Source organism: Archocentrus centrarchus, chromosome 16, assembly GCF_007364275.1.
Source record: "Archocentrus centrarchus isolate MPI-CPG fArcCen1 chromosome 16, fArcCen1, whole genome shotgun sequence".
NCBI classification, from domain to species: domain Eukaryota; kingdom Metazoa; phylum Chordata; class Actinopteri; order Cichliformes; family Cichlidae; genus Archocentrus; species Archocentrus centrarchus.
In genome coordinates, this window is record NC_044361.1 from 4,577,307 (window position 1) to 4,595,719 (window position 18,413).

General features: G+C 38.8%; 2 protein-coding genes across 2 annotated transcripts in view; one reads left to right on the forward strand and one right to left on the reverse strand.

The window, feature by feature from the left end:
• dpy19l1l (dpy-19-like 1, like (H. sapiens)) overlaps positions 1–5,769 on the forward strand; it is a 29,581-nt gene extending 23,812 nt beyond the window's left edge. Inside the window, 5 exon segments of the mRNA XM_030750509.1 lie at positions 279–398; positions 501–675; positions 1,879–1,978; positions 2,698–2,823; positions 2,990–5,769. Coding sequence (XP_030606369.1) covers positions 279–398; positions 501–675; positions 1,879–1,978; positions 2,698–2,823; positions 2,990–3,161 — 693 coding nt within the window. The 3' untranslated portion in view covers positions 3,162–5,769.
• A 5,101-nt stretch (positions 5,770–10,870) lies between these two features.
• LOC115793756 (fucolectin-1-like) lies at positions 10,871–18,201 on the reverse strand. Its single transcript, XM_030748848.1, has 6 exons — positions 18,025–18,201; positions 17,428–17,509; positions 16,255–16,540; positions 15,003–15,157; positions 13,695–13,974; positions 10,871–11,695 (listed from the first exon to the last, which is right to left on the reverse strand). The coding sequence occupies exons 2-6, from the start codon at positions 17,486–17,488 to the stop codon at positions 11,545–11,547; spliced, it is 933 nt and encodes a 310-aa protein (XP_030604708.1). The 5' UTR covers positions 17,489–17,509; positions 18,025–18,201; the 3' UTR covers positions 10,871–11,544.
• Positions 18,202–18,413: the final 212 nt, after the last annotated feature.

Consider the following 18,413-nt stretch of genomic DNA (forward strand, 5'->3'; position numbering starts at 1 on the left):
AATTATTTTAGGAGAACTTGAAAATGTAATGAGAAGGTCGGGTGTACGTTAAAATGTACTCTCTGTCCTTTTTAAAAACACTTTGTGATAAGTGGTCATTATGGCAGCGACGCAAAATACTATGAAATATGAATTTAGATAGCAGGTTGTTTCATGAATCTGATTCTTGTGCTTAACAGCTCAGCTACAAAAGAGTGCTCAGAGTTCCTGGTAGATGATTATGATATTGTTTGATTTCAGTTTTGATCAGATCTATGTGTGAACTTGTTTCTTTGTAGCTTGTGTACCACAGCCTGCAGCTGGTGGCTTTCGCTGTCCTGGCCATCCTTATCATGCGTCTGAAGCTTTTCCTGACACCCCACATGTGCATCATGGCATCACTGATCTGCTCCAGACAGGTCTGTCCCTCACGATAAGTGATGCCAAAAAGACTGCTTTCACTGTTGTTTTACCTGTAAAGTTTCTTCTTTACTTAAATATGTGCTCTGTCTGTCCTTTAGCTGTTTGGCTGGATCGGGGAGAAGTTTAAGCACCAAACTGTGGTTTTTGCTGTAATGGCCATCATGGCCATACAGGGAATGACCAACCTGCAGGCCCAGTGGGCGATCATTGGAGAGTTCAGCAACCTCCCCCAGGAGGAGCTGCTGGACTGGATCCAGGAAAACACGCGTCCCAGTGAGTGACTGCCTGCTTTCATCGCTACAGAGAAAACAACAGTGGAGATTGTCCTGCTGGATAAAAAGAGCTGGATATTTGCAAAATTTCTCATTTATTTATTTATTTATGCTTGTTTGACCAAAAGATCTATTCCTCCTAGAGTATTGATCAGATTTTAGAGAAACATTTTTGTGGTTCTGACTGTTTACAAGCCTCCATTTCTTCTCAGATTTTAATTCTCTTTACTGTATTCAGCCACTCAATGACAACAAAACTGATAACATTTTTTCGGTACACACGGTACCGAAAAACGGTACACGGTAATGACGTGTGAACTGTGATGGATTGTGAGCTGGATGAGGTGCTCATTTTACAGTGATTCATGTTGAACAGCTGAATTATTGGGGTTCCCTCTATATTATTATAATTTCTGCCTTACAGTGTGAAGTGTCCTGAGATAACTGGTGGTATAAATTGATGCTGTTTAACCCAAAAACTCCAAGAGGACCTTTTTTTTTTTTTTGGTCTCCCTTCAACAATAGTCAAATCAAATGCGTTAGATATTGTTTGCCGGCGCCTGGATGGCTTAGTGGTAAAGCCGGTGACCACATACACACGCCGCGTTGCGGTGCGGGCGGCCCGGGTTCGCGTCCCGGCCCGGCGCCGATTTGCCTGCGTGTCTTCCCCTGTATCTCTCCCACTTTTCCTGTCTCTCTCCACTGTCACAAAAAGCCGCTGTGGCCATATTATATAAGATATTATTGTTTGCTGTAATCTTTGGTTATTAGAGAATTATAATGTATATTTTAACTATGACCTGTGATGAACTGATCTGAATCAGTTGTAAAACTAATGAATCCCTAAAACATAATCTTAAGTGCTCACGTTGTGTAATCTTAGAATTAGAAAAATTAGACAAACATTAACTTCTTCAAGAAATGATTTCTGTTGTTACTGCTGTTGTAATGACGACACCCCCCCCCAGCACTTGTAGTGTTTAGATTGACCTAATGTGACTAAAACAACAGTTTTAATTAGTAATAAGATTAATATTTCTAAGCAGCTTGCCCCAGTTGTAGCATAAAATTTTAATGCGAAGTACATTCTGTTATAAATTATGAAGAACAAAGAAGGCGTACTGTAAATAATCTAATGAATGAAAAGCGTTCTTGTTCTGTGCTCTGTTTTTGTTTTTTTATTCGGTTTTTACTCTGATTGCAGATGCTGTGTTTGCTGGAGCGATGCCCACCATGGCCAGCGTGAAGCTTTCCACAGGTCGGCCAATCGTCAATCACCCGCATTACGAAGACGCTGGACTGAGGTCAGTGGAATTCACAGCTGTTCTTTAAATCTCCAATTTAGCATTAAGTTAGCTAAAAGTTTTTTTTACATATTCATATTTTTAGAGGTAAAGATTTACTTTAATTAAAAGAAATTAGGCGCTGGACCAAACAGGCACTTAAAATGGCCGTTTTTCAGATGACGTTTTGCTTTTTACTTTATTAACTTAATTGTAGACGAAAAAATATTGAGTCTGTTTTTTTTTTCCCCAGATATAAAACTGCAGGGAGTTCATTACATTTTTTTATTTATTTATTTATTTTTTTTACTTTAGTTTTTAGTCCTGTGGACCGGCGGATGTCCTCCACTGCAGTGCACTCCATGCAGGCTGGCAAATTTGCATATATTTTTGCTTAATTGCAGAAAAACTGTTCAGTAACTCTTTTTCATAAGTTCCCATGATTATTGGTAATAATACCTTCAGTATGAATTTAGTTTGATTAGGCTCGAATCACTCTGAGGTACCCTGTATGAACTTTTCATGAGTTTTAATATATTCTGTAAAAAGAGAATCACTGAGTTTCATAAACTGCAGAATGGGGGTAAAATCACTGATTTTAATAAATCATCAAAAAAAAAATCAGTAATCTTTTTGTGGCCCAGTGTTCATTGCTAATAACTGTGACCCTATTTTTTGCTTTTGTTCTCGTTTCACTGCTTTAGTCCGCTTTCTAACGTTGTTGTTGTTGTTCCTCACAGGGAGCGAACCAAGCTGGTCTATTCCATGTACAGCCGCATGTCTGGAGAAGCTGTGAAGAGGAACCTTATGAAGCTGGGAGTGGACTTTTTCATCCTGGAGGATTCCTGGTGCACCAGGCGAACCAGGTACTACACCACCACCGCTGCTTCTTTCACTGTAGAGTGCACGTACAGTAGAAATCATTCAGGTTTTCCCCTAGTGTAACAACTGTAACATTTTAAGTTGCCCCCCTGCTGGATAGCAGTTCCTCCTATTAAATTTCCGTTTTTCTCATTCCTCTTTCTTCGTTAGACCTGGGTGCAGCATGCCAGAGATCTGGGACGTTGAAGACCCCCAAAATATTGGTAAAGTCCCTCTCTGCACCCATATTTCCAGGAACTCTCGACCCCACTTCACCACAGTCTTTTCCAATGACATTTACAAAGTTCTCAAAGTCCCCAAAGCCTCCAAAGATCTCAGATAACATCGCTGGACAGACCGGCTCAGCACCAATCTGCTCTTTGCATTCCTTCTTTGTTGTATATTTTTGGGTCACTCACTGCCGTTGCTGCTTTTTACGTCCCAAAAACCCAGTTCCACTTTTTTCATGTTCTGATTCACTGAGCAGTGGATCCAAAACAGGTTGGACATACCAAACCAGTATGCCACGAGTCTGAACCCTCTTGGTGGCCTCGCAGTTCTCAGTATTTGTAACTTAGTCTCTTTTCAGTCTAGCTATTGCTGCATCATTGTCACCTGATGGCTTTCCTGTTGTGAGAGCCAGGCAGTATTGTAGCTCCGTGGCTCGTCATTTAGCTTGCTGGCATTGGTCCTGTTACTAAATTCCTCATTTTAAGGGATGTTCTCCATACATTTGTATAGTTTTTTTACTGTGTAGAACTGATTTTGACTTCAGAAGTGAATTTTGTCTGGCAGGACCAATCAGTGATGTCCACATACTGTGAAGCAATACCCTTTGCAAACTTGGCAAAAGCTGACTTCTTCTATTGTTATGTACAGTGTTGATGTATGAAAAGATTTTTCAGTAGTACACTATTTTTATAATTTATTGGTGTGACCATTTTATGCAACGTAGAAGTGTTGAAACATCGAAGCAAACAGTGTTCGAGGGGGACGATGAGGTGCTTGTGTTTTTTAAAATGTACATATCAAATGGCATCGGTGTCTACTGTAGACTAAATTACCGAAATCACCCAAAAACATTTTAGCAAAATTGGGAGCGGAGCTTTTGTTGTTACTTCAGTTACAGTTTGTTTATTATATAGTTTTTTACAGCTAAGAAGATAAACAAAACATGACCGAATCTTTTTTGTAAATACTGAACTTGTTGTTTTGTAAACTGCCGATGGCCTTTTAAAAGGTCCTTTGTGCTTCTTGAATTATTGTTTGTTGCCAAAGGAAGTCTTGTTATCAAAGCTGCATATTCAGGGTACTGTAGCACATGGAAAATTTGTTTTTAAGTGACAGCCAATCAGAGTTATTCGTAGCAGTGCATTTACATGTTAACGGTAGCAGTCGGTGGTTCCTTTTGTTGGACCACATTAATAACATTTTAGGGAATGCATTCATTTGATTTGTCATTACAATGAGTATAACGATGATACTGTCCTATCTGTGTGATAATTGTATCGCTATAGCCAGTAGGGGACCAGCTTGGCTTATCATGGCAAAAGTGAGAAAAGAGCTCCGTTTGGCTTGGTGTGAACACAACATTAGAGTTCATACATCCACTCTTCTAACTTCACACCAGCTGCCACAAACAAGGAAACCTTAAATTGACCACTGTATGTTATATTTCAGTAGTCTGCAAAATTCTAGCCAATAAATAAACACACACACACACACACTCACTCTTTTTCAGCCTCAGTGTTTTGACTGAGTCAGACTGATGGAAGCCACACTTTTAATCTTTATGGGAATCTGAGCTTCCCAGCTTCCTTGTAATAATAATTTGCTGTTCCTATTAAACCATAATTCAGTGTTTTTATTTTGGTTTTTGGACATATGAGAGATAGCATCTTAATTATTAAAGTGAAGCAGCAGAAAGTTTACAGTTTCGTGGAACCATGCTTTTTTTTGCAGATACAAGATTAATATGGATCTTCTAAAAGATTACCATCATGTTGGAGAAGTGGCTTTTCCTTCTGTTGATTATTTCCTAATTCAGATTAGGAAATAAGCAAACACACACACACAGGTTAAAATCATCATATCTTGGGTTAAATAATTTTACTGGCTCAGGAATCGGGAGCATGAGCATTTTAAACAACAAAAAGTGGCAAATCAAATAGTTGAATTTATCAAATCCATCTGATTTAATTTTATGTACTCTGAATATGATGACTGAAGAGTTCATGGTGTACAGTTGTGGCCAGATGTTTAAAGAATGAGTATTGGTTTCACAAAAATTTCTGCTTCAGTTTTTATGATGGCAATTTTCATATCCCCCAGAGTGTTATGAAGGGTGATCAGATGAGTTTGCCATGGCGATGAACTAAATCCCAAAAAACAATTTCCTCTTCATTTCAGTCCTGCCACAAAAGGAGTTAACTCAGCTGAGAGGTCGCTCTGTCGTGCTGATTGAGTTTGAACAGCAGATTGGATTCTTTCAAAGGAAGATGGTTCTTGAAATAATTGTTCTTTTTACCATGGTTACCTGCAAGGAAATGTATGCAGTCATCACTGCTTTGCATAAAAAGGGCTTCACAGGCATGGGTATTGCTGCTAAGATTACACCTAAGCATTATAACCATATATTGGATTTTCAAGGAGAGAGGTTCAGTTGTTGTGAGGAAGGCTTCAGGATGCCTATAGGTCATTCAGCTATGAGCCATGAGTAAAGAATGGTACCAAAATCTCCTCCAAGAGCAACTTCCCCCAACCGTCCCAAGAACAAGTCGGTGAGGAGCGATGCCTTTTCCAGCATGGCGGAGCGTCGTGTCATAAGGCAATCAGAATCAGACTCAGAATCAGAAGGTTTTATTGCCATATGGGTGAACAGGTTCACAGCATTAGGAAATTGCTGCGGTACTTCGTGCTTACAGAAAAAAAACAAATAAGTATAAAAACTATAAGACAATATACAAGTATACAAATTGCAAATATACAGAGATATTAGAGCTATAACTATAGCACAATATTACAAAATTACAAAATATACAGTGCAGAGACTAATTAAAAGATAAAAGAATGTAGACTATATTCCACTAATATGTACATCAGTGCAATCAGACAGGTGCATAGACATAGGGTCATCAGCGTTTGTGGAGGGTGGTGGTAACAGTCTTAGGGTAATTGTTCATGAGTCCAACAGCAGAGGGGAAGAAACTGTTCTTATGGCGGGAGGTTCTGGTCCGTATGGACCGTAGCCTCCTGCCTGAGGGGAGAGGGTCAAAAAGTCTGTGCCCAGGGTGAGAGTGGTCGGCTGTGATCCGACCTGCACGCCCCAGTGTCCTGGAGGTGTACAGGTCCTGGAGAGATGGGAGGTTACAGCCAATCACCTTCTCAGCAGAGTGCACAACGCGCTGTAGTCTCTGTTTGTCCCTAGTGGTGGCTCCAGCGTACCACACAGTGATGGAGGAGGTGAGGATGGACTCAATGATGGCAGTATAGAACTGCACCATGGTCCTTGCTGGCAAGTTGAATTTCTTCAACTGCCGCAGGAAGTACATCCTCTGCTGGGCCTTTTTGACAACAGAGGTGATGGTGGGCTCCCACTTGAGGTCCTGGGTGATGGTAGTTCCCAGGAAGCGAAAAGAGTGATAATTAAATGTTCTGGGAAACAAAACACTGAAAAATTGGGTCCATGGTCAGGAAACTCCCCAGACCTTAATTCCATTAAGAACTTGTGGTCAGTCCTCAAGAGGCGGACTGACAAATTAAAAAAATAAACCCCCAACATTGATTATGTGAGAATGGGATGCTGTCAGTCAGGATTTGGCCCAGAAGTTGATTGACAGCATGTCAGGGCGGATTGCAGAGGTCTCAAAAGGGAAATATCAACACTGCAAATATTGACTCTTTGCATAAAGTCAGTGTAACTGTCAATAAAAGCCTTTGAAACGTATAAAATGCTTGTCATTATACTTCAGTATACCATAGGAACATTTGACAAAAAGATCTAAAAAAAAAACAAAAAAAAAACACTGAATTAGCAACATTGTGAAAATCAGTACTTACATCATCCTCAAAACCTTTGGCCACGACTGTACGTGAAATCTTACAAGTGCCTGGTTTTAAGCAGCTGTGCTGTTGTTACACTTCAACATGATCGCTTTATTCCTCTCTCTGTCCTCGGTGCATTTCAGATGGTTTTATTTTTGTTTTTTTGTATTTTAAAAAAAATGTAGGTGTGAAAAGCAAAAAACCAAGCATTTCATTTCCTCCTTAAAGAGGAGTAGTGGTGTTTTTGAACTCGGTGCAGTTCCCATAAATGTGGCGGCTGTTGCCTCTGTGGGTCATGCTTTTTACCGTTGTAGAGATTCAGGAGTCAGATGAAATGTACCAAACAGACAGCTTTGGAGGCAGCTCATCAGCTGACCTGCTCACGGTCCATATTCATCATTACACACCTATTTGGTTTTATTTATGAAACTGAATATCAAATTACATCTACTGTGAGAGAAAAATAACGACCCCCGTTTCTTCGATAATGTTATTCACTATGCAGTACAGTTCAAACCAATATGATTTACTGCAGGAAAGAAGACACGGTACAATCATCAGTTCAGAATTAAAAATGGAGCTTAAAACAGTGAAACATGCAAAAATGAACCAGAACATTTCATGTTCTTACTGATGTCTTAACATGTACAAAGTCTAAGTAAGTTTTCCTCAAGCAGGATTTCACCTGCATTAAAACAGTGTTTATGTTTAAGCGCCTTGAGGCGACTGTTGTTGTGATTTGGCGCTGTATAAATAAAGTCGAATTTGAATTGCATTGTTTCAGGGTTTTTTGTTTGTTTTTCCCCCTGCAGGTTTCTATGAATTTAGAGCCACATTTTCTGACAGTGTTAATGTATGCATGTAAGACACATTTCGCTGCTTCTTTTTCATGTGAACACTCACTGCGAAGCCTCGTTTCTGTTCTGTTTTCAGTTATTAAAACTGCATTTCTTTAAATTGTGTGAATACACTTTACACATGATCCAGAATAGATCAATTAATATAGTTGTAATAACTGCAGTTTTTAGTCTATGGGGATGATTGTTGCCATCGTTGTATAGAGGATCTCTGATGAGATTCACGGTTTCCATCAGTCGCAGTTTCTGCCCCCCGATCTCCCCCGTAGAGCCATGACTCGGTGGCTTTTCCACGTAAAGCCACATTTTCTGTAGAAGATATAAACACATTTTTTCAGCTTTGTGTATTTCCTTTGGAGGAATTGATGTCACTGGAAAATCTGTGTTTATTCTGATCATGAGCTTGATTTTTAAAGTTGAGTTTTTAGCCCTCTAAGTAGTAACACGACAGGGATGACTGCCTCAGCCGGTTAATATTGATTTTAGTCATTCCTCGACTTTTGCCGTCAAATGGTTTTTGTTACGACTTCCCTCAAGTATTGGATAGAATACTTCTCATTAACTTTGATTTTTTTTCCTTTTGCTCTTGTGCAGTTAAAATGTTTACACTTTTATTTATTTAACTCTACTATTGGATCACTGTGATGTTTTTTTTAACACACATTCACATCTTAGAATAAAGAAAAAATTAATGCAGCAGTTGTGTCTATTGATCTTTTATAGTTGATACTTCCATGCAGGTATTTCTACATCATATTTAACGGTAAGTGAGGACTGAGGATGCCTGCACAAAGTAATGCTCATAATTCTGCTCGACACAAAGAAGATACGAAAAAGGCTGAAAGAATTAAATTTAGGTTTTACATTTTTCAAGTACTCTGACGTCTGAAGAGAATCAATAGGAAAAGGTTTCTTTTTATGTTTGTGCTGTAGTAGGAAAAACTGAACACATGCACAGTCAAAAAACATCCTTACTACATTGTTGAAATAAGTAAGATGAAATCCTTTCCCTGAATCCTGGTCACAACAAATGATTTGTCCACACAATCAGAGTCAACTCTCAGGCCAAGTCTATCATTATTAGTCACTTTAAGTACCATATTCAACATGAAGTTTACTCCAACAGTTGTCACCTTTGGACACACCATGAAATATTTGACAGTGTTTATGCCATTACTATTTGACTGGGGCTTTAGTTTGTTACACTTATCTATCTTTTGTTATTATTAAAATAGTAATATTGTTGATTTCTAAAAAGGCATCAGAATCCAAAAGCAAAACTACCACAAATTGCAAGCGACACAACAAACCTATGACAAATTTACAGATCATTAGTGTTTGATAGGAAGTGCGCAGAGTTATCAAACTATTGTACTCCACGTTAACAATAAAAATACACAAGTACAACAGAAATCTTACAATAATTTAATGAACAGGTCAGTGTGGTGTGATTGCATAAAATTTTAATTGTTTAAATTTGTCCCAGGTGATTTGAATAGAGGTAAATCTGTGTGAGTTAAAATGTTTGAACTTAAAGCAAAAAAAAATTAGCTTCATGCTGCACCGTGAAAACCCCTCCATCAGCTTCGATGCATCAAACGTTTCAGGTCACAGGAGTGGAGAACAAATTTGCAGCTGTTTGAGGGGAGCTGGTGCTGAATGGTTCAACTCTGCTGTTAGATACAGTCGTGGCCGAAAAGGCACCCCTGAAATTTTTATATTTCTCCTATAACATTATTGCAATCACACGTTCTGTTATGCACATGTTCATTTCCTTTGTGTGTATTGGAAAAACACAAAGAAAGAGGGGGAAAAAAAAGCCAAAATTTATATAATTTCACACTAAACTCCTAAAATGGGCCGGACAGAATTGTTGGCACCTTTTCAGAACTGTGGGTAAAAAGAACTTTGTTTCAAGCATTTGATGCTCATTTAAACACACCCGTGGTAAGTAACAGGTGTGGGCAATATAAAGATCACACCTGAAACCAGATAAAAAGGAGAAAAGTTGACTCAATCTTTGCATTGAAGACATGGAGAATAGAAAGAGGAGAAGAGAACTGTCTGAGGATTTGAGAACCAAAATTGTGGAAAAATATCAACAATCTCACGGTTACAAGTCCATCTCCAGAGACCTTGATGTTCCTTTGTCCACGGTGCGCAACATAATCAAGAAGTTTACAGTTCACGGCACTGTAGCTAACCTCCCTGGATGTGCATGGAAGAGAAAAATTGATGAAAGGTTACAGCACAGTCCAGATGTTGGATAAGCAGCCCCAGTCAAGTTCTAAAGAAATTCAAGCTGTCTTGCAGGCTCAGGGTGCATCGGTGCCAGCGCGAACTATCCTTCGACATTTGAATGAAAGGAAACGCTGTGGCAGGAAACCCAGGAGGACCCCACTGCTGACACAGAGACATAAAAAAGCTACATGAGTAAGCCAAAATCCTCCTGGGACAATGTCCTGTGGACAGATGAGACCAAGATTGAGAATTTTGGTAAAGCCTGTCATTCTACTGTTTACCAAAAACAGAACGAGGCTACAAAGAAAAGCACACAGTACCTACAGTCAAATATGGTGGAGGTTCAAAGATGTTTTGGGGTTGTTTTGCTGCCTCTGGTACTGGATTCCTTGACTGTGTGCAAGGCATCATGAAATCTGAAGATCTGAAGATTACCAAAGGATTTTGGGTCGCAATGTAGGGCTCAGTGTCAGAAAGCTGGGTTTGGGAACTATTCAGTCTTGGTCAGAACAAATGAATTGTCCACAGAGTTCAAGGACTCAACTCACAATCAAACTTTTCATTAGTCATTTTAGGTCACATTCATCATGGATGCCATCCAGTCAATCAAATCATGGAGTCTAGCAAACATGTTATAGGTAAAGCCCGTGTAACGCACATTCTGGTTTCACTTTGCCGTGTGACTCGGACTTTGGTGAGTAACGTCTTTTACTTTTCAAAGGATTTTTTTGTCTTTCACAATTTAAACACAACAACCAAAGACAGATATTAACCATGTTGTATGCTACAACAATATTGCTAATAAATCATAATAATGAAAAAACAAAAGTTCAACAAAATGGAAATATAATTTTTTTTTTATAGTTATCATTATGATATTCAGTTACACCACCTTCGTCTACAGTATAGGCACTGTTTTTTCAGATTTTTGGTTTCACTGCATCTTCTACAATGCAGTTAAATCGGCATGAAGGCCTCTCAATATTTGCATGACCTTTACTCACTCTGGCTCGGTTAATATTACACAGTTCAAGGTCACCACATTAAAAGGACTGTAAGCATGCTCTCACTAAGGAAACAGTAAAAAAGGCACAGCACTGTAAAACCAGCAAACCATCATCTGTACATTTTTTTAGAGCATATACTAGTCAACCAGCAAACATGGAAGCACTTTGGCTTTATATCATTAAAGATTTAAAAAAATGTTAAATTTCTCCTCATGCCTGCCTTTATATTAAGTACACTTTAGTAATACTTTGGAAATAAAAAACAGCAGTCATTAATATTTAAATGTAGAAAATGGTCTGAATCAAGAATAACAGTGATGAAACTGAAAGGGGAAAATGTTTTTTAAATGATTAATTATATTTCTTTAATGGGTTACATACAGACTCAGCTTTCTGCAGCAGGTGTAGTGACAGTACAACAAGAGAGGCTTATGACAGGGAAAAAACTAACTAAGCAACAGCAGTAGGAATTACAGTTACAAACATCTGTTATAATGTGCAGGGTGAAGTTGCTACGTAAGCTATGATTTTTGGTTGATATGATGATCTGTAAGAATAAGAAATCCCTGCCATAAACCTAATCAAGTCTAGAGCCGTACACCTCAACCTCACACAGAGTGAGAAACTCTTCTCGGTCAGGGATCACTATATTCACGTAGCGGCCTTCCATCCTGTTGCACGTAAAATTAGCAACAGCACCTCCCGCGATGCCTGTGATCACTGCACACCTGGCAGACAAAGCAGAAATGGTTAAATGTTTTTTTTTTTTTAAAGATTAATTCAATGAAAACCCACATTTCGCTTTTCAGTTCAGGTTTTTTTTTTTTTAATTTAGTTTTTTTTTTGTTTTTTTATAGAAGATATAAAGGTCTATAAGTAGAAAAAGGAGAAACAGATGGATTTCTATTTCTACTAATAAATCCATAACTTTATGTCAGAATATATGCGTGTACTTTCTTCTCATACATTTCCCAATCAGACGCCCAAGTTATTCTTTTCAGTGCTCGTTAGCACATTAAATTATTCCATTCCTGCAGTTGGAAACAAAGCTATAAGAGCAATAAGACTGTATGTGGCAGTTTGATTATTAATGCTACACACTAAGAGTTCAGATTGGGGTACAGTTAGATGCTAACATTAGTATACCATCTTTTAAGGTTAATTATGGAGTTCCACAGGGTTCTGTGCTAGGAACAAATCTATTTACATTACACATGCTTCCCTTAGGCAGTATTATTAGAAAGCATTGCTTCAGTTTTCATTGCTTTGCAGATGATACTCAGCTTTACTTATCAATGAAGCCAGATGACACACATCAATTAATTAAACTGCAAGAATGTCTTAAAGACATTAAGGCCTGGATGACCTCTAATTTCCTGCTTCTAAATTCAGATAAAACTGAAATTCTTGTTTTCGGCCCCACAAATCTTAGAAACATGGTGTCTAACCAGATACTTACTCTGGATGGCATTACTTTGGCCTCCAGTAACACTGTGAGAAATCTTGGAGTCATTTTTGACCAGGATATGTCCTTCAATGCACATATTAAACAAATATGTAGGACCGCTTTTTTGCATTTGTGCAATATTTCTAAAATTAGAAACATCCTTTCTCAAAATGATGCTGAAAAGCTAATTCACTTATTCATTTATTACTTCTAGGCTGGACTATTGTAATTCATTATTATCAGGCTGTCCTAAAAGCTCCCTGAAAAGCCTTCAGCTGATCCAAAATGCTGCAGCTAGAGTACTGACAGGGACTAGAAAGAGAGCAGATTTCTCCCATATTGGCTTCTCTTCATTGGCTCCCTGTTAAATCTAGAATAGAATTTAAAATCCTTCTCCTCACATACAAGGTCTTGAATAATCAGGCCCCATCTTATCTCAAAGACCTCATAGTACCATATCACCCCAATAGAGCACTTCTCTCTCAGACTGCTGGCTTACTTGTGGTTCCTAGGATACTTAAGAGCAGAATGGGAGGCAGAGCCTTCAGCTTTCAGGCCCCTCTTCTGTGGAACCAGCTTCCAGCTTGGATTCAGGAGACAGACACCCTCTCTATTTTTAAGATTAGGCTTAAAACTTTCCTTTTTGATCAAGCTTATAGTTAGGGCTGGATCAAGTGACCCTGAACCATCCCTTAGTTATGCTGCTATAGGCCTAGTCTGCTGGGGGGTTCCCATAATGCACTGTTTCTCATTCACCTTATTTACTTTGTTTATACTCCACTCTGCATTTAATCATTAATTGTTATTAATCTCTGGCTCTCTTCCACAGCATGTCTTTTCTCTCCCCTCAGCCCAACCGGTCACAGCAGATGACCCCCCCCCTCCCTGAGCCTGGTTCTGCTGGAGGTTTCTTCCTGTTAAAGGGAGTTTTTCCTTCCCACTGTCATCAAGTGCTGCTCATAGGGGGTTGTTTTGACTGTTGGGTTTTCTCTGTATTATTGTAGGGTCTTTACCCACAATACAAATAAGAAGCGCCTTGAGGCGACTGTTTGTTGTGATTTGGCTCTATATAAATAAAACTGAATTGAATTGAATTGAATTGGATAGTGATTTATGTATTTAATTAAAAACAGTAAACCTTGCCATAGTTCATGAACATGTAAAATTACCTCCCTAATAGAAGTGCCTTCTAGTGTGGAAAGAAATGCAACACGCATATAGCCACAGTATATATGTAAAACAATAAGTAACAGGCTTGAAGTCAGCAGTCCTTAAACTACCTGGGATTGTTGTTGCCGTTGTTGTCAAGCGAATCTCCAATGCGGATCTCGGCCCCGTTGAGTCGTTGTGGGTCAGAATCAATGTTGACTATTTTAACAGAAAACACTTTGTGCGTTTTGCGCAGATTAAGTCGCCACCAGGGGCTGATGTTGTTGTTTGTGTGAGTGCAGGAGCCCTCTTCCCATTTGCTGTTACGGTTTCCATCTATGGCGCTGTATGCGAAGCCAAATTCATACAAGGAGGACTGCGTGGCTTTTCCTTGAAGTGCAAGATTCTCTCCTGCAAAAAGAAAACATTTATAAAAAAGGTGATTGATCATGGGGGATTTCCCTCAAATACTTAACCTTGCAATATCCGATGACCCCCCATGTAAATGAGCACTTAGTGATTGTGAAAGGAGGTAAGTAGTCTGAGAATGAACTGCTCTATTAGGATAATATGGTACTATGATGATGTGATGCAGCAGTACTACTGCTGCAGTGTTTTGGATCAAATGAAAGCTTTTTAAGGAGCGTTTAGAACAACCTCATAATAATTAATTACAATAATCCAGTTTAAATGTATGGACTGGTTTTCAGCATCACTCTCAGATGAGATGTTTCTCATTTTAGCAATATTGTGCAGATGACTGAAAGCATTTCTGCATATTGGTTTAACTTGCACATTGAAGGACATGTTACTGGAGGCCAGAGTAATCCCATCCAGAGTAAGTATCTGTTTAAACACCATGTTTCTGAAGTTTTTAGGGCCGAGAACAGCAGAATTCAGGAGAAGGAACTTACAGAGCATCCAGGCTTTTATGTCTGTAAGATATAACTCTAGTTTAACTAATTGATTTTTGCTATCTTGCTTCACAGATAAATGTGACTGTTTATCTTCTGCATAGCAGTGAAAATGTCTGCTGTCTATTCTAATAATATGACTTAAGCGAATAACTTTTGTGTGTGAGGAAGACTTCCTGTTTACATGAACAAATTTGAATTTATTAGATAACTCTGATTCTCAAAACGTTTTCTTTAATATCAGTGTTGTGATCAGTGGTTAAAAAATGCTGATCTAAAAGGACAAGCATAGAGATGAGTCCACTGTTAGGCTGTAAGAAGATCATTAGCAACCTTCACTAGTACTGTTTCTGTACTCTCAGGTGTACTGAAATGGGATGAAAGTACTTTTTTCAGTAGGTTATTTGAATTCATTTAACCCCTTATTGTACCTATTACATTAATTGAAAATCTGGGCTAATACCACAGCTTGTGATGAGGCTGCATACTGTCTGCATTTATTTCTGTAATAGCTCATATTCTCACCGGTTGGAGCACGGTATCCATAGACTTCCACCTCACAGAGTGTGAGAATCCTTTTTGAACCAGGCAGAGTCAGTGTTACATAACGTCCCTCCACATGATCAGCGAAAGTCAAAGTGTAGGATTTACCTGCATCAACTTCAGAAATTGTACCAACCCTAACAAAGTGTGAGAGAGAAATATAGAAAATATATCTTTATTGCCGCTGCACACATTTTACCATGGCAGCATATTAGAACATGTGATTGTCAGCATGGTGGTAATACAGTTTGGTCTGTAATTTGTTGGACACAGACACAATTTTTGTAGCTTTGCCTCTGTACACTACCACAATAGATTTAAAATCAAATGATATGTGATATAAATGCAGCCTTTGAACTTTGGTTCAAAGGGTTTCTACAAAAATTGTCCATTGAGTGTTTAGGAATTGCAGCCATCTTTATACATAGTCTCACATTTTCAGAGGCTGAAATGGACAAACGACCATAATTTTAAATGTTAAGGATTGTTTTTAATACTTGGATAAAAATCCTTTGCACTCAATGACTGCATCAAATCCAGATCCCAGGGACAATACAAAATGCTGTGTTTCCTCACTTGAGACGCTCTGCCAGGCCTTCACTGCAGCCATCATCAGTTGCTGTTTGTTTCTGGGTCTTTCTGCATTCAGGTTTGCATTTTAGCACTGAAGAGCATGCTCTGCTCTGTTGAGAACAAGTTACTGACTTTGCTGTTGAAGAATATCTCATTTCTTTGCCTGGAGAAACTCCTGGGCTGCTTTTGATGTGAAGCATCCTCCACTGTTTGTCAGGCAGTTACATTAGAACCTCTGAAAATGGGGAACTGTGTATAAAAATGACTGCAAAAATGGCTGAGAGCAAAAATGATGGCACAGGGAGGAGGTTAGCGTTAATGAAGAGGACTGAAAACCTTGAGTCTTAAAGGCAGCTGACTGGTGTCAGTTTTCAGTCAGACTAACTATGACCATACCCTTATTTTTCTTTCTAGAATGACTTCTCTCTCTTTTATGTATAGTTGTGAAACAAATAAATGGTCTTTGTCTAAAGTAATCGAGTAGTCCTGTAACCCGTACAGATTGAACTGATGAATGTAGAAAGAAAGACTGAGTGCCAGTGGGCTGAAACTGTCAGCTAACAACATCAGCCCTGCAACAACCTGTCCTGCTATCATTTATCATGTTTGAAAGGCAGAAGTAAGCAAACAAATACCAAGACAAACATTTATTTTTACTAACTTTGGGTTTCCTAAACCTTCGTGGTTCAAAGAGTTGCCTATGTGGATCTCTAGCCCGTTGAGCTTTTCATGACAGCAGTCTCCTCTGTTGATGATGGTGACGGAAGTGATGATGTAGGACTCGTGCAGATTCACTCTCCACCACGGGTTGGACTGTTCAAAAGTGAGGGTGCATGAATTGTCCATAAAGTTAGAATTACGGTTTCCGTCAATTGCATTCAGGGCAGCTGCCCGGAAGTTGTCTGCAGAGCTCGACTGGGTTGCTGTACCACGCAAGGCCACGTTTTCTGTGAATTGGAGAGTTAGAACGGATATGAAAGGTGTAATGAAAGGAAGAAAATGGCTGAGCTGATATGAGTTGGGCAACAACTCACTGGGCTATAGTGCAACTTTCAGAAAGGTTAGTCTAGCCTTTGCAGCAGGACAACATAACATGTAAATTATTATACAGAAGACAATTTTAAAAAGCAAAATATACTGTGTATCAATTAATTATTGACACTTGGTGCTACAGCTGTGAAGTTGCACAAAACTAGTTGTCTTGGTGGTGAATAGTTTCTTCCAAAGAAGACCCATAACAATGACACTTCAAGCAGTCCAGACAGTCAGATCATAAAGACGGATCATCTGATATTATAATGTCTTTTGAAAAAGCAGGTCAGCATAATTCTCTTACTAGACTCCCACAAACAGATCACGCCGACTCTGACAGTAAATAATGTTCTGTTTTCTTCTGCACTTCCAGCTAGTTTGCTGTTATCTTTTTGTTATTAAGTCGCTCTCCTCTGGATGAATCCTGCACTTAGTCTCATCTCTCACAGTTTGTTCAGAGATCAGGTGCCACCAAAAGAGCCCGCAGTCTCCCTCAGTTTCTGAATATTTCACTCCGCTATCAGAACACATCAGTTCTTCTCCTGTTTGTGGAGATAAAAAAAACACAGTAACAAACTGTCTGTGTTGTCAGTGTTTATTAATTTGTGCCACTCAGGTAGATTATGTTGTTTATCATAGAAATAAACTGTTGTTATTTGTTTGTTATTTGTAGATCACACAACGTTCCAATCCCAAAGGTGCTTTATTTATTTTTATTGTGGCCTTATGTTAATTTGCCACACAAAGTTATGCTTAGTTGCTACACCATGTTGTTATACTTAAACTGTCACATCACACTTACGATAGGTGGAAGTCGAGCTCGTTCTTAAGAGGAGCAGCAGAATGAAAATTGGTTTCATCATTCTGGTTGAGAAAGATGATATCTGTTGAGAATAAACAATATTTATTCCTTTCCGGTTCTAGCAACGTTTAAGCCCAACCTTTAGGTTGAAGTCATAAAATCACATAACAGTTTCTTCAGGAATTATTCTGCAGAATCTGGTCGGTGAGAGTCAAAGGCTGATTAAAACCTTCTAGGTTCCCTCCTTAAATCATAAGAAGTGAGGTGCACAACAGACCCCATTTACTACTGATGGATTACTCACCATCTCATGATGCAAAGTTGCCAAACAAAGCTCCAGCCTTACCATAAAAAAAGGTATTTTTTCCTCAAATGAAAAAACTGACTGCCTAACCCTGAAATGAATTAAAACTAAACATTTCCAAACAGTACAAACTAACTAATAATAACTGAGACAAGAAAATCCACTCTGGAAAATAACTGGAACAAAACTGAATTAAAAACAAACAAAAAAAAACTAATTAGAAAACACAAAACTATCATAACTTGGGTACCGAGGTCATCTGTTTCAAGAAATGAAAGAAGGAAAAGTGGTACCTGAAGATCCGGACAAAGCTGTGGTGATTCAGTGAAACAGAAACAGAAAAGCTGCTTATTGATGATATTTCACACCAAACCAATCATCAGAATTTCTATCACATTCATCTTCCGCGCTGTCTGATCACTGCCTGACGGTTTGTTCCTGTGTGTGCGTGTTTCACTTCCACACCCATGACCTCAATTTCTAACTAACTGAGAAAAACACTGTATTCAGATGTTTTGCTGGATATTTTGCAACATCCTCGTCCTTATTACTCAAGACTGCATCTGCATCATACACTGCTGCTCAGAGGTTTGGGGCCACTTTGATTTTTTAGAAAACAGACCAGTGATTGTTTCTGTTATTCTACATCACAGACATTAAATTGGTGCACTTTCCCCACTGA

Bases quoted from the DNA above. Each gene is read 5' to 3' on its own strand.
- LOC115793756 (XM_030748848.1), bottom strand. From the start codon at position 17,488: ATGATGAAACCAATTTTCATTCTGCTGCTCCTCTTAAGAACGAGCTCG. The intron at 13,975-15,002 runs GTGAGAATATGA...TTCTTTTTGCAG, and splicing joins TGGATACCGTGCTCCAACCG to GAGAGAATCTTGCACTTCAA. The intron at 11,696-13,694 runs GTAGTTTAAGGA...TTTGTCTGCCAG, and splicing joins AACGGCAACAACAATCCCAG to GTGTGCAGTGATCACAGGCA.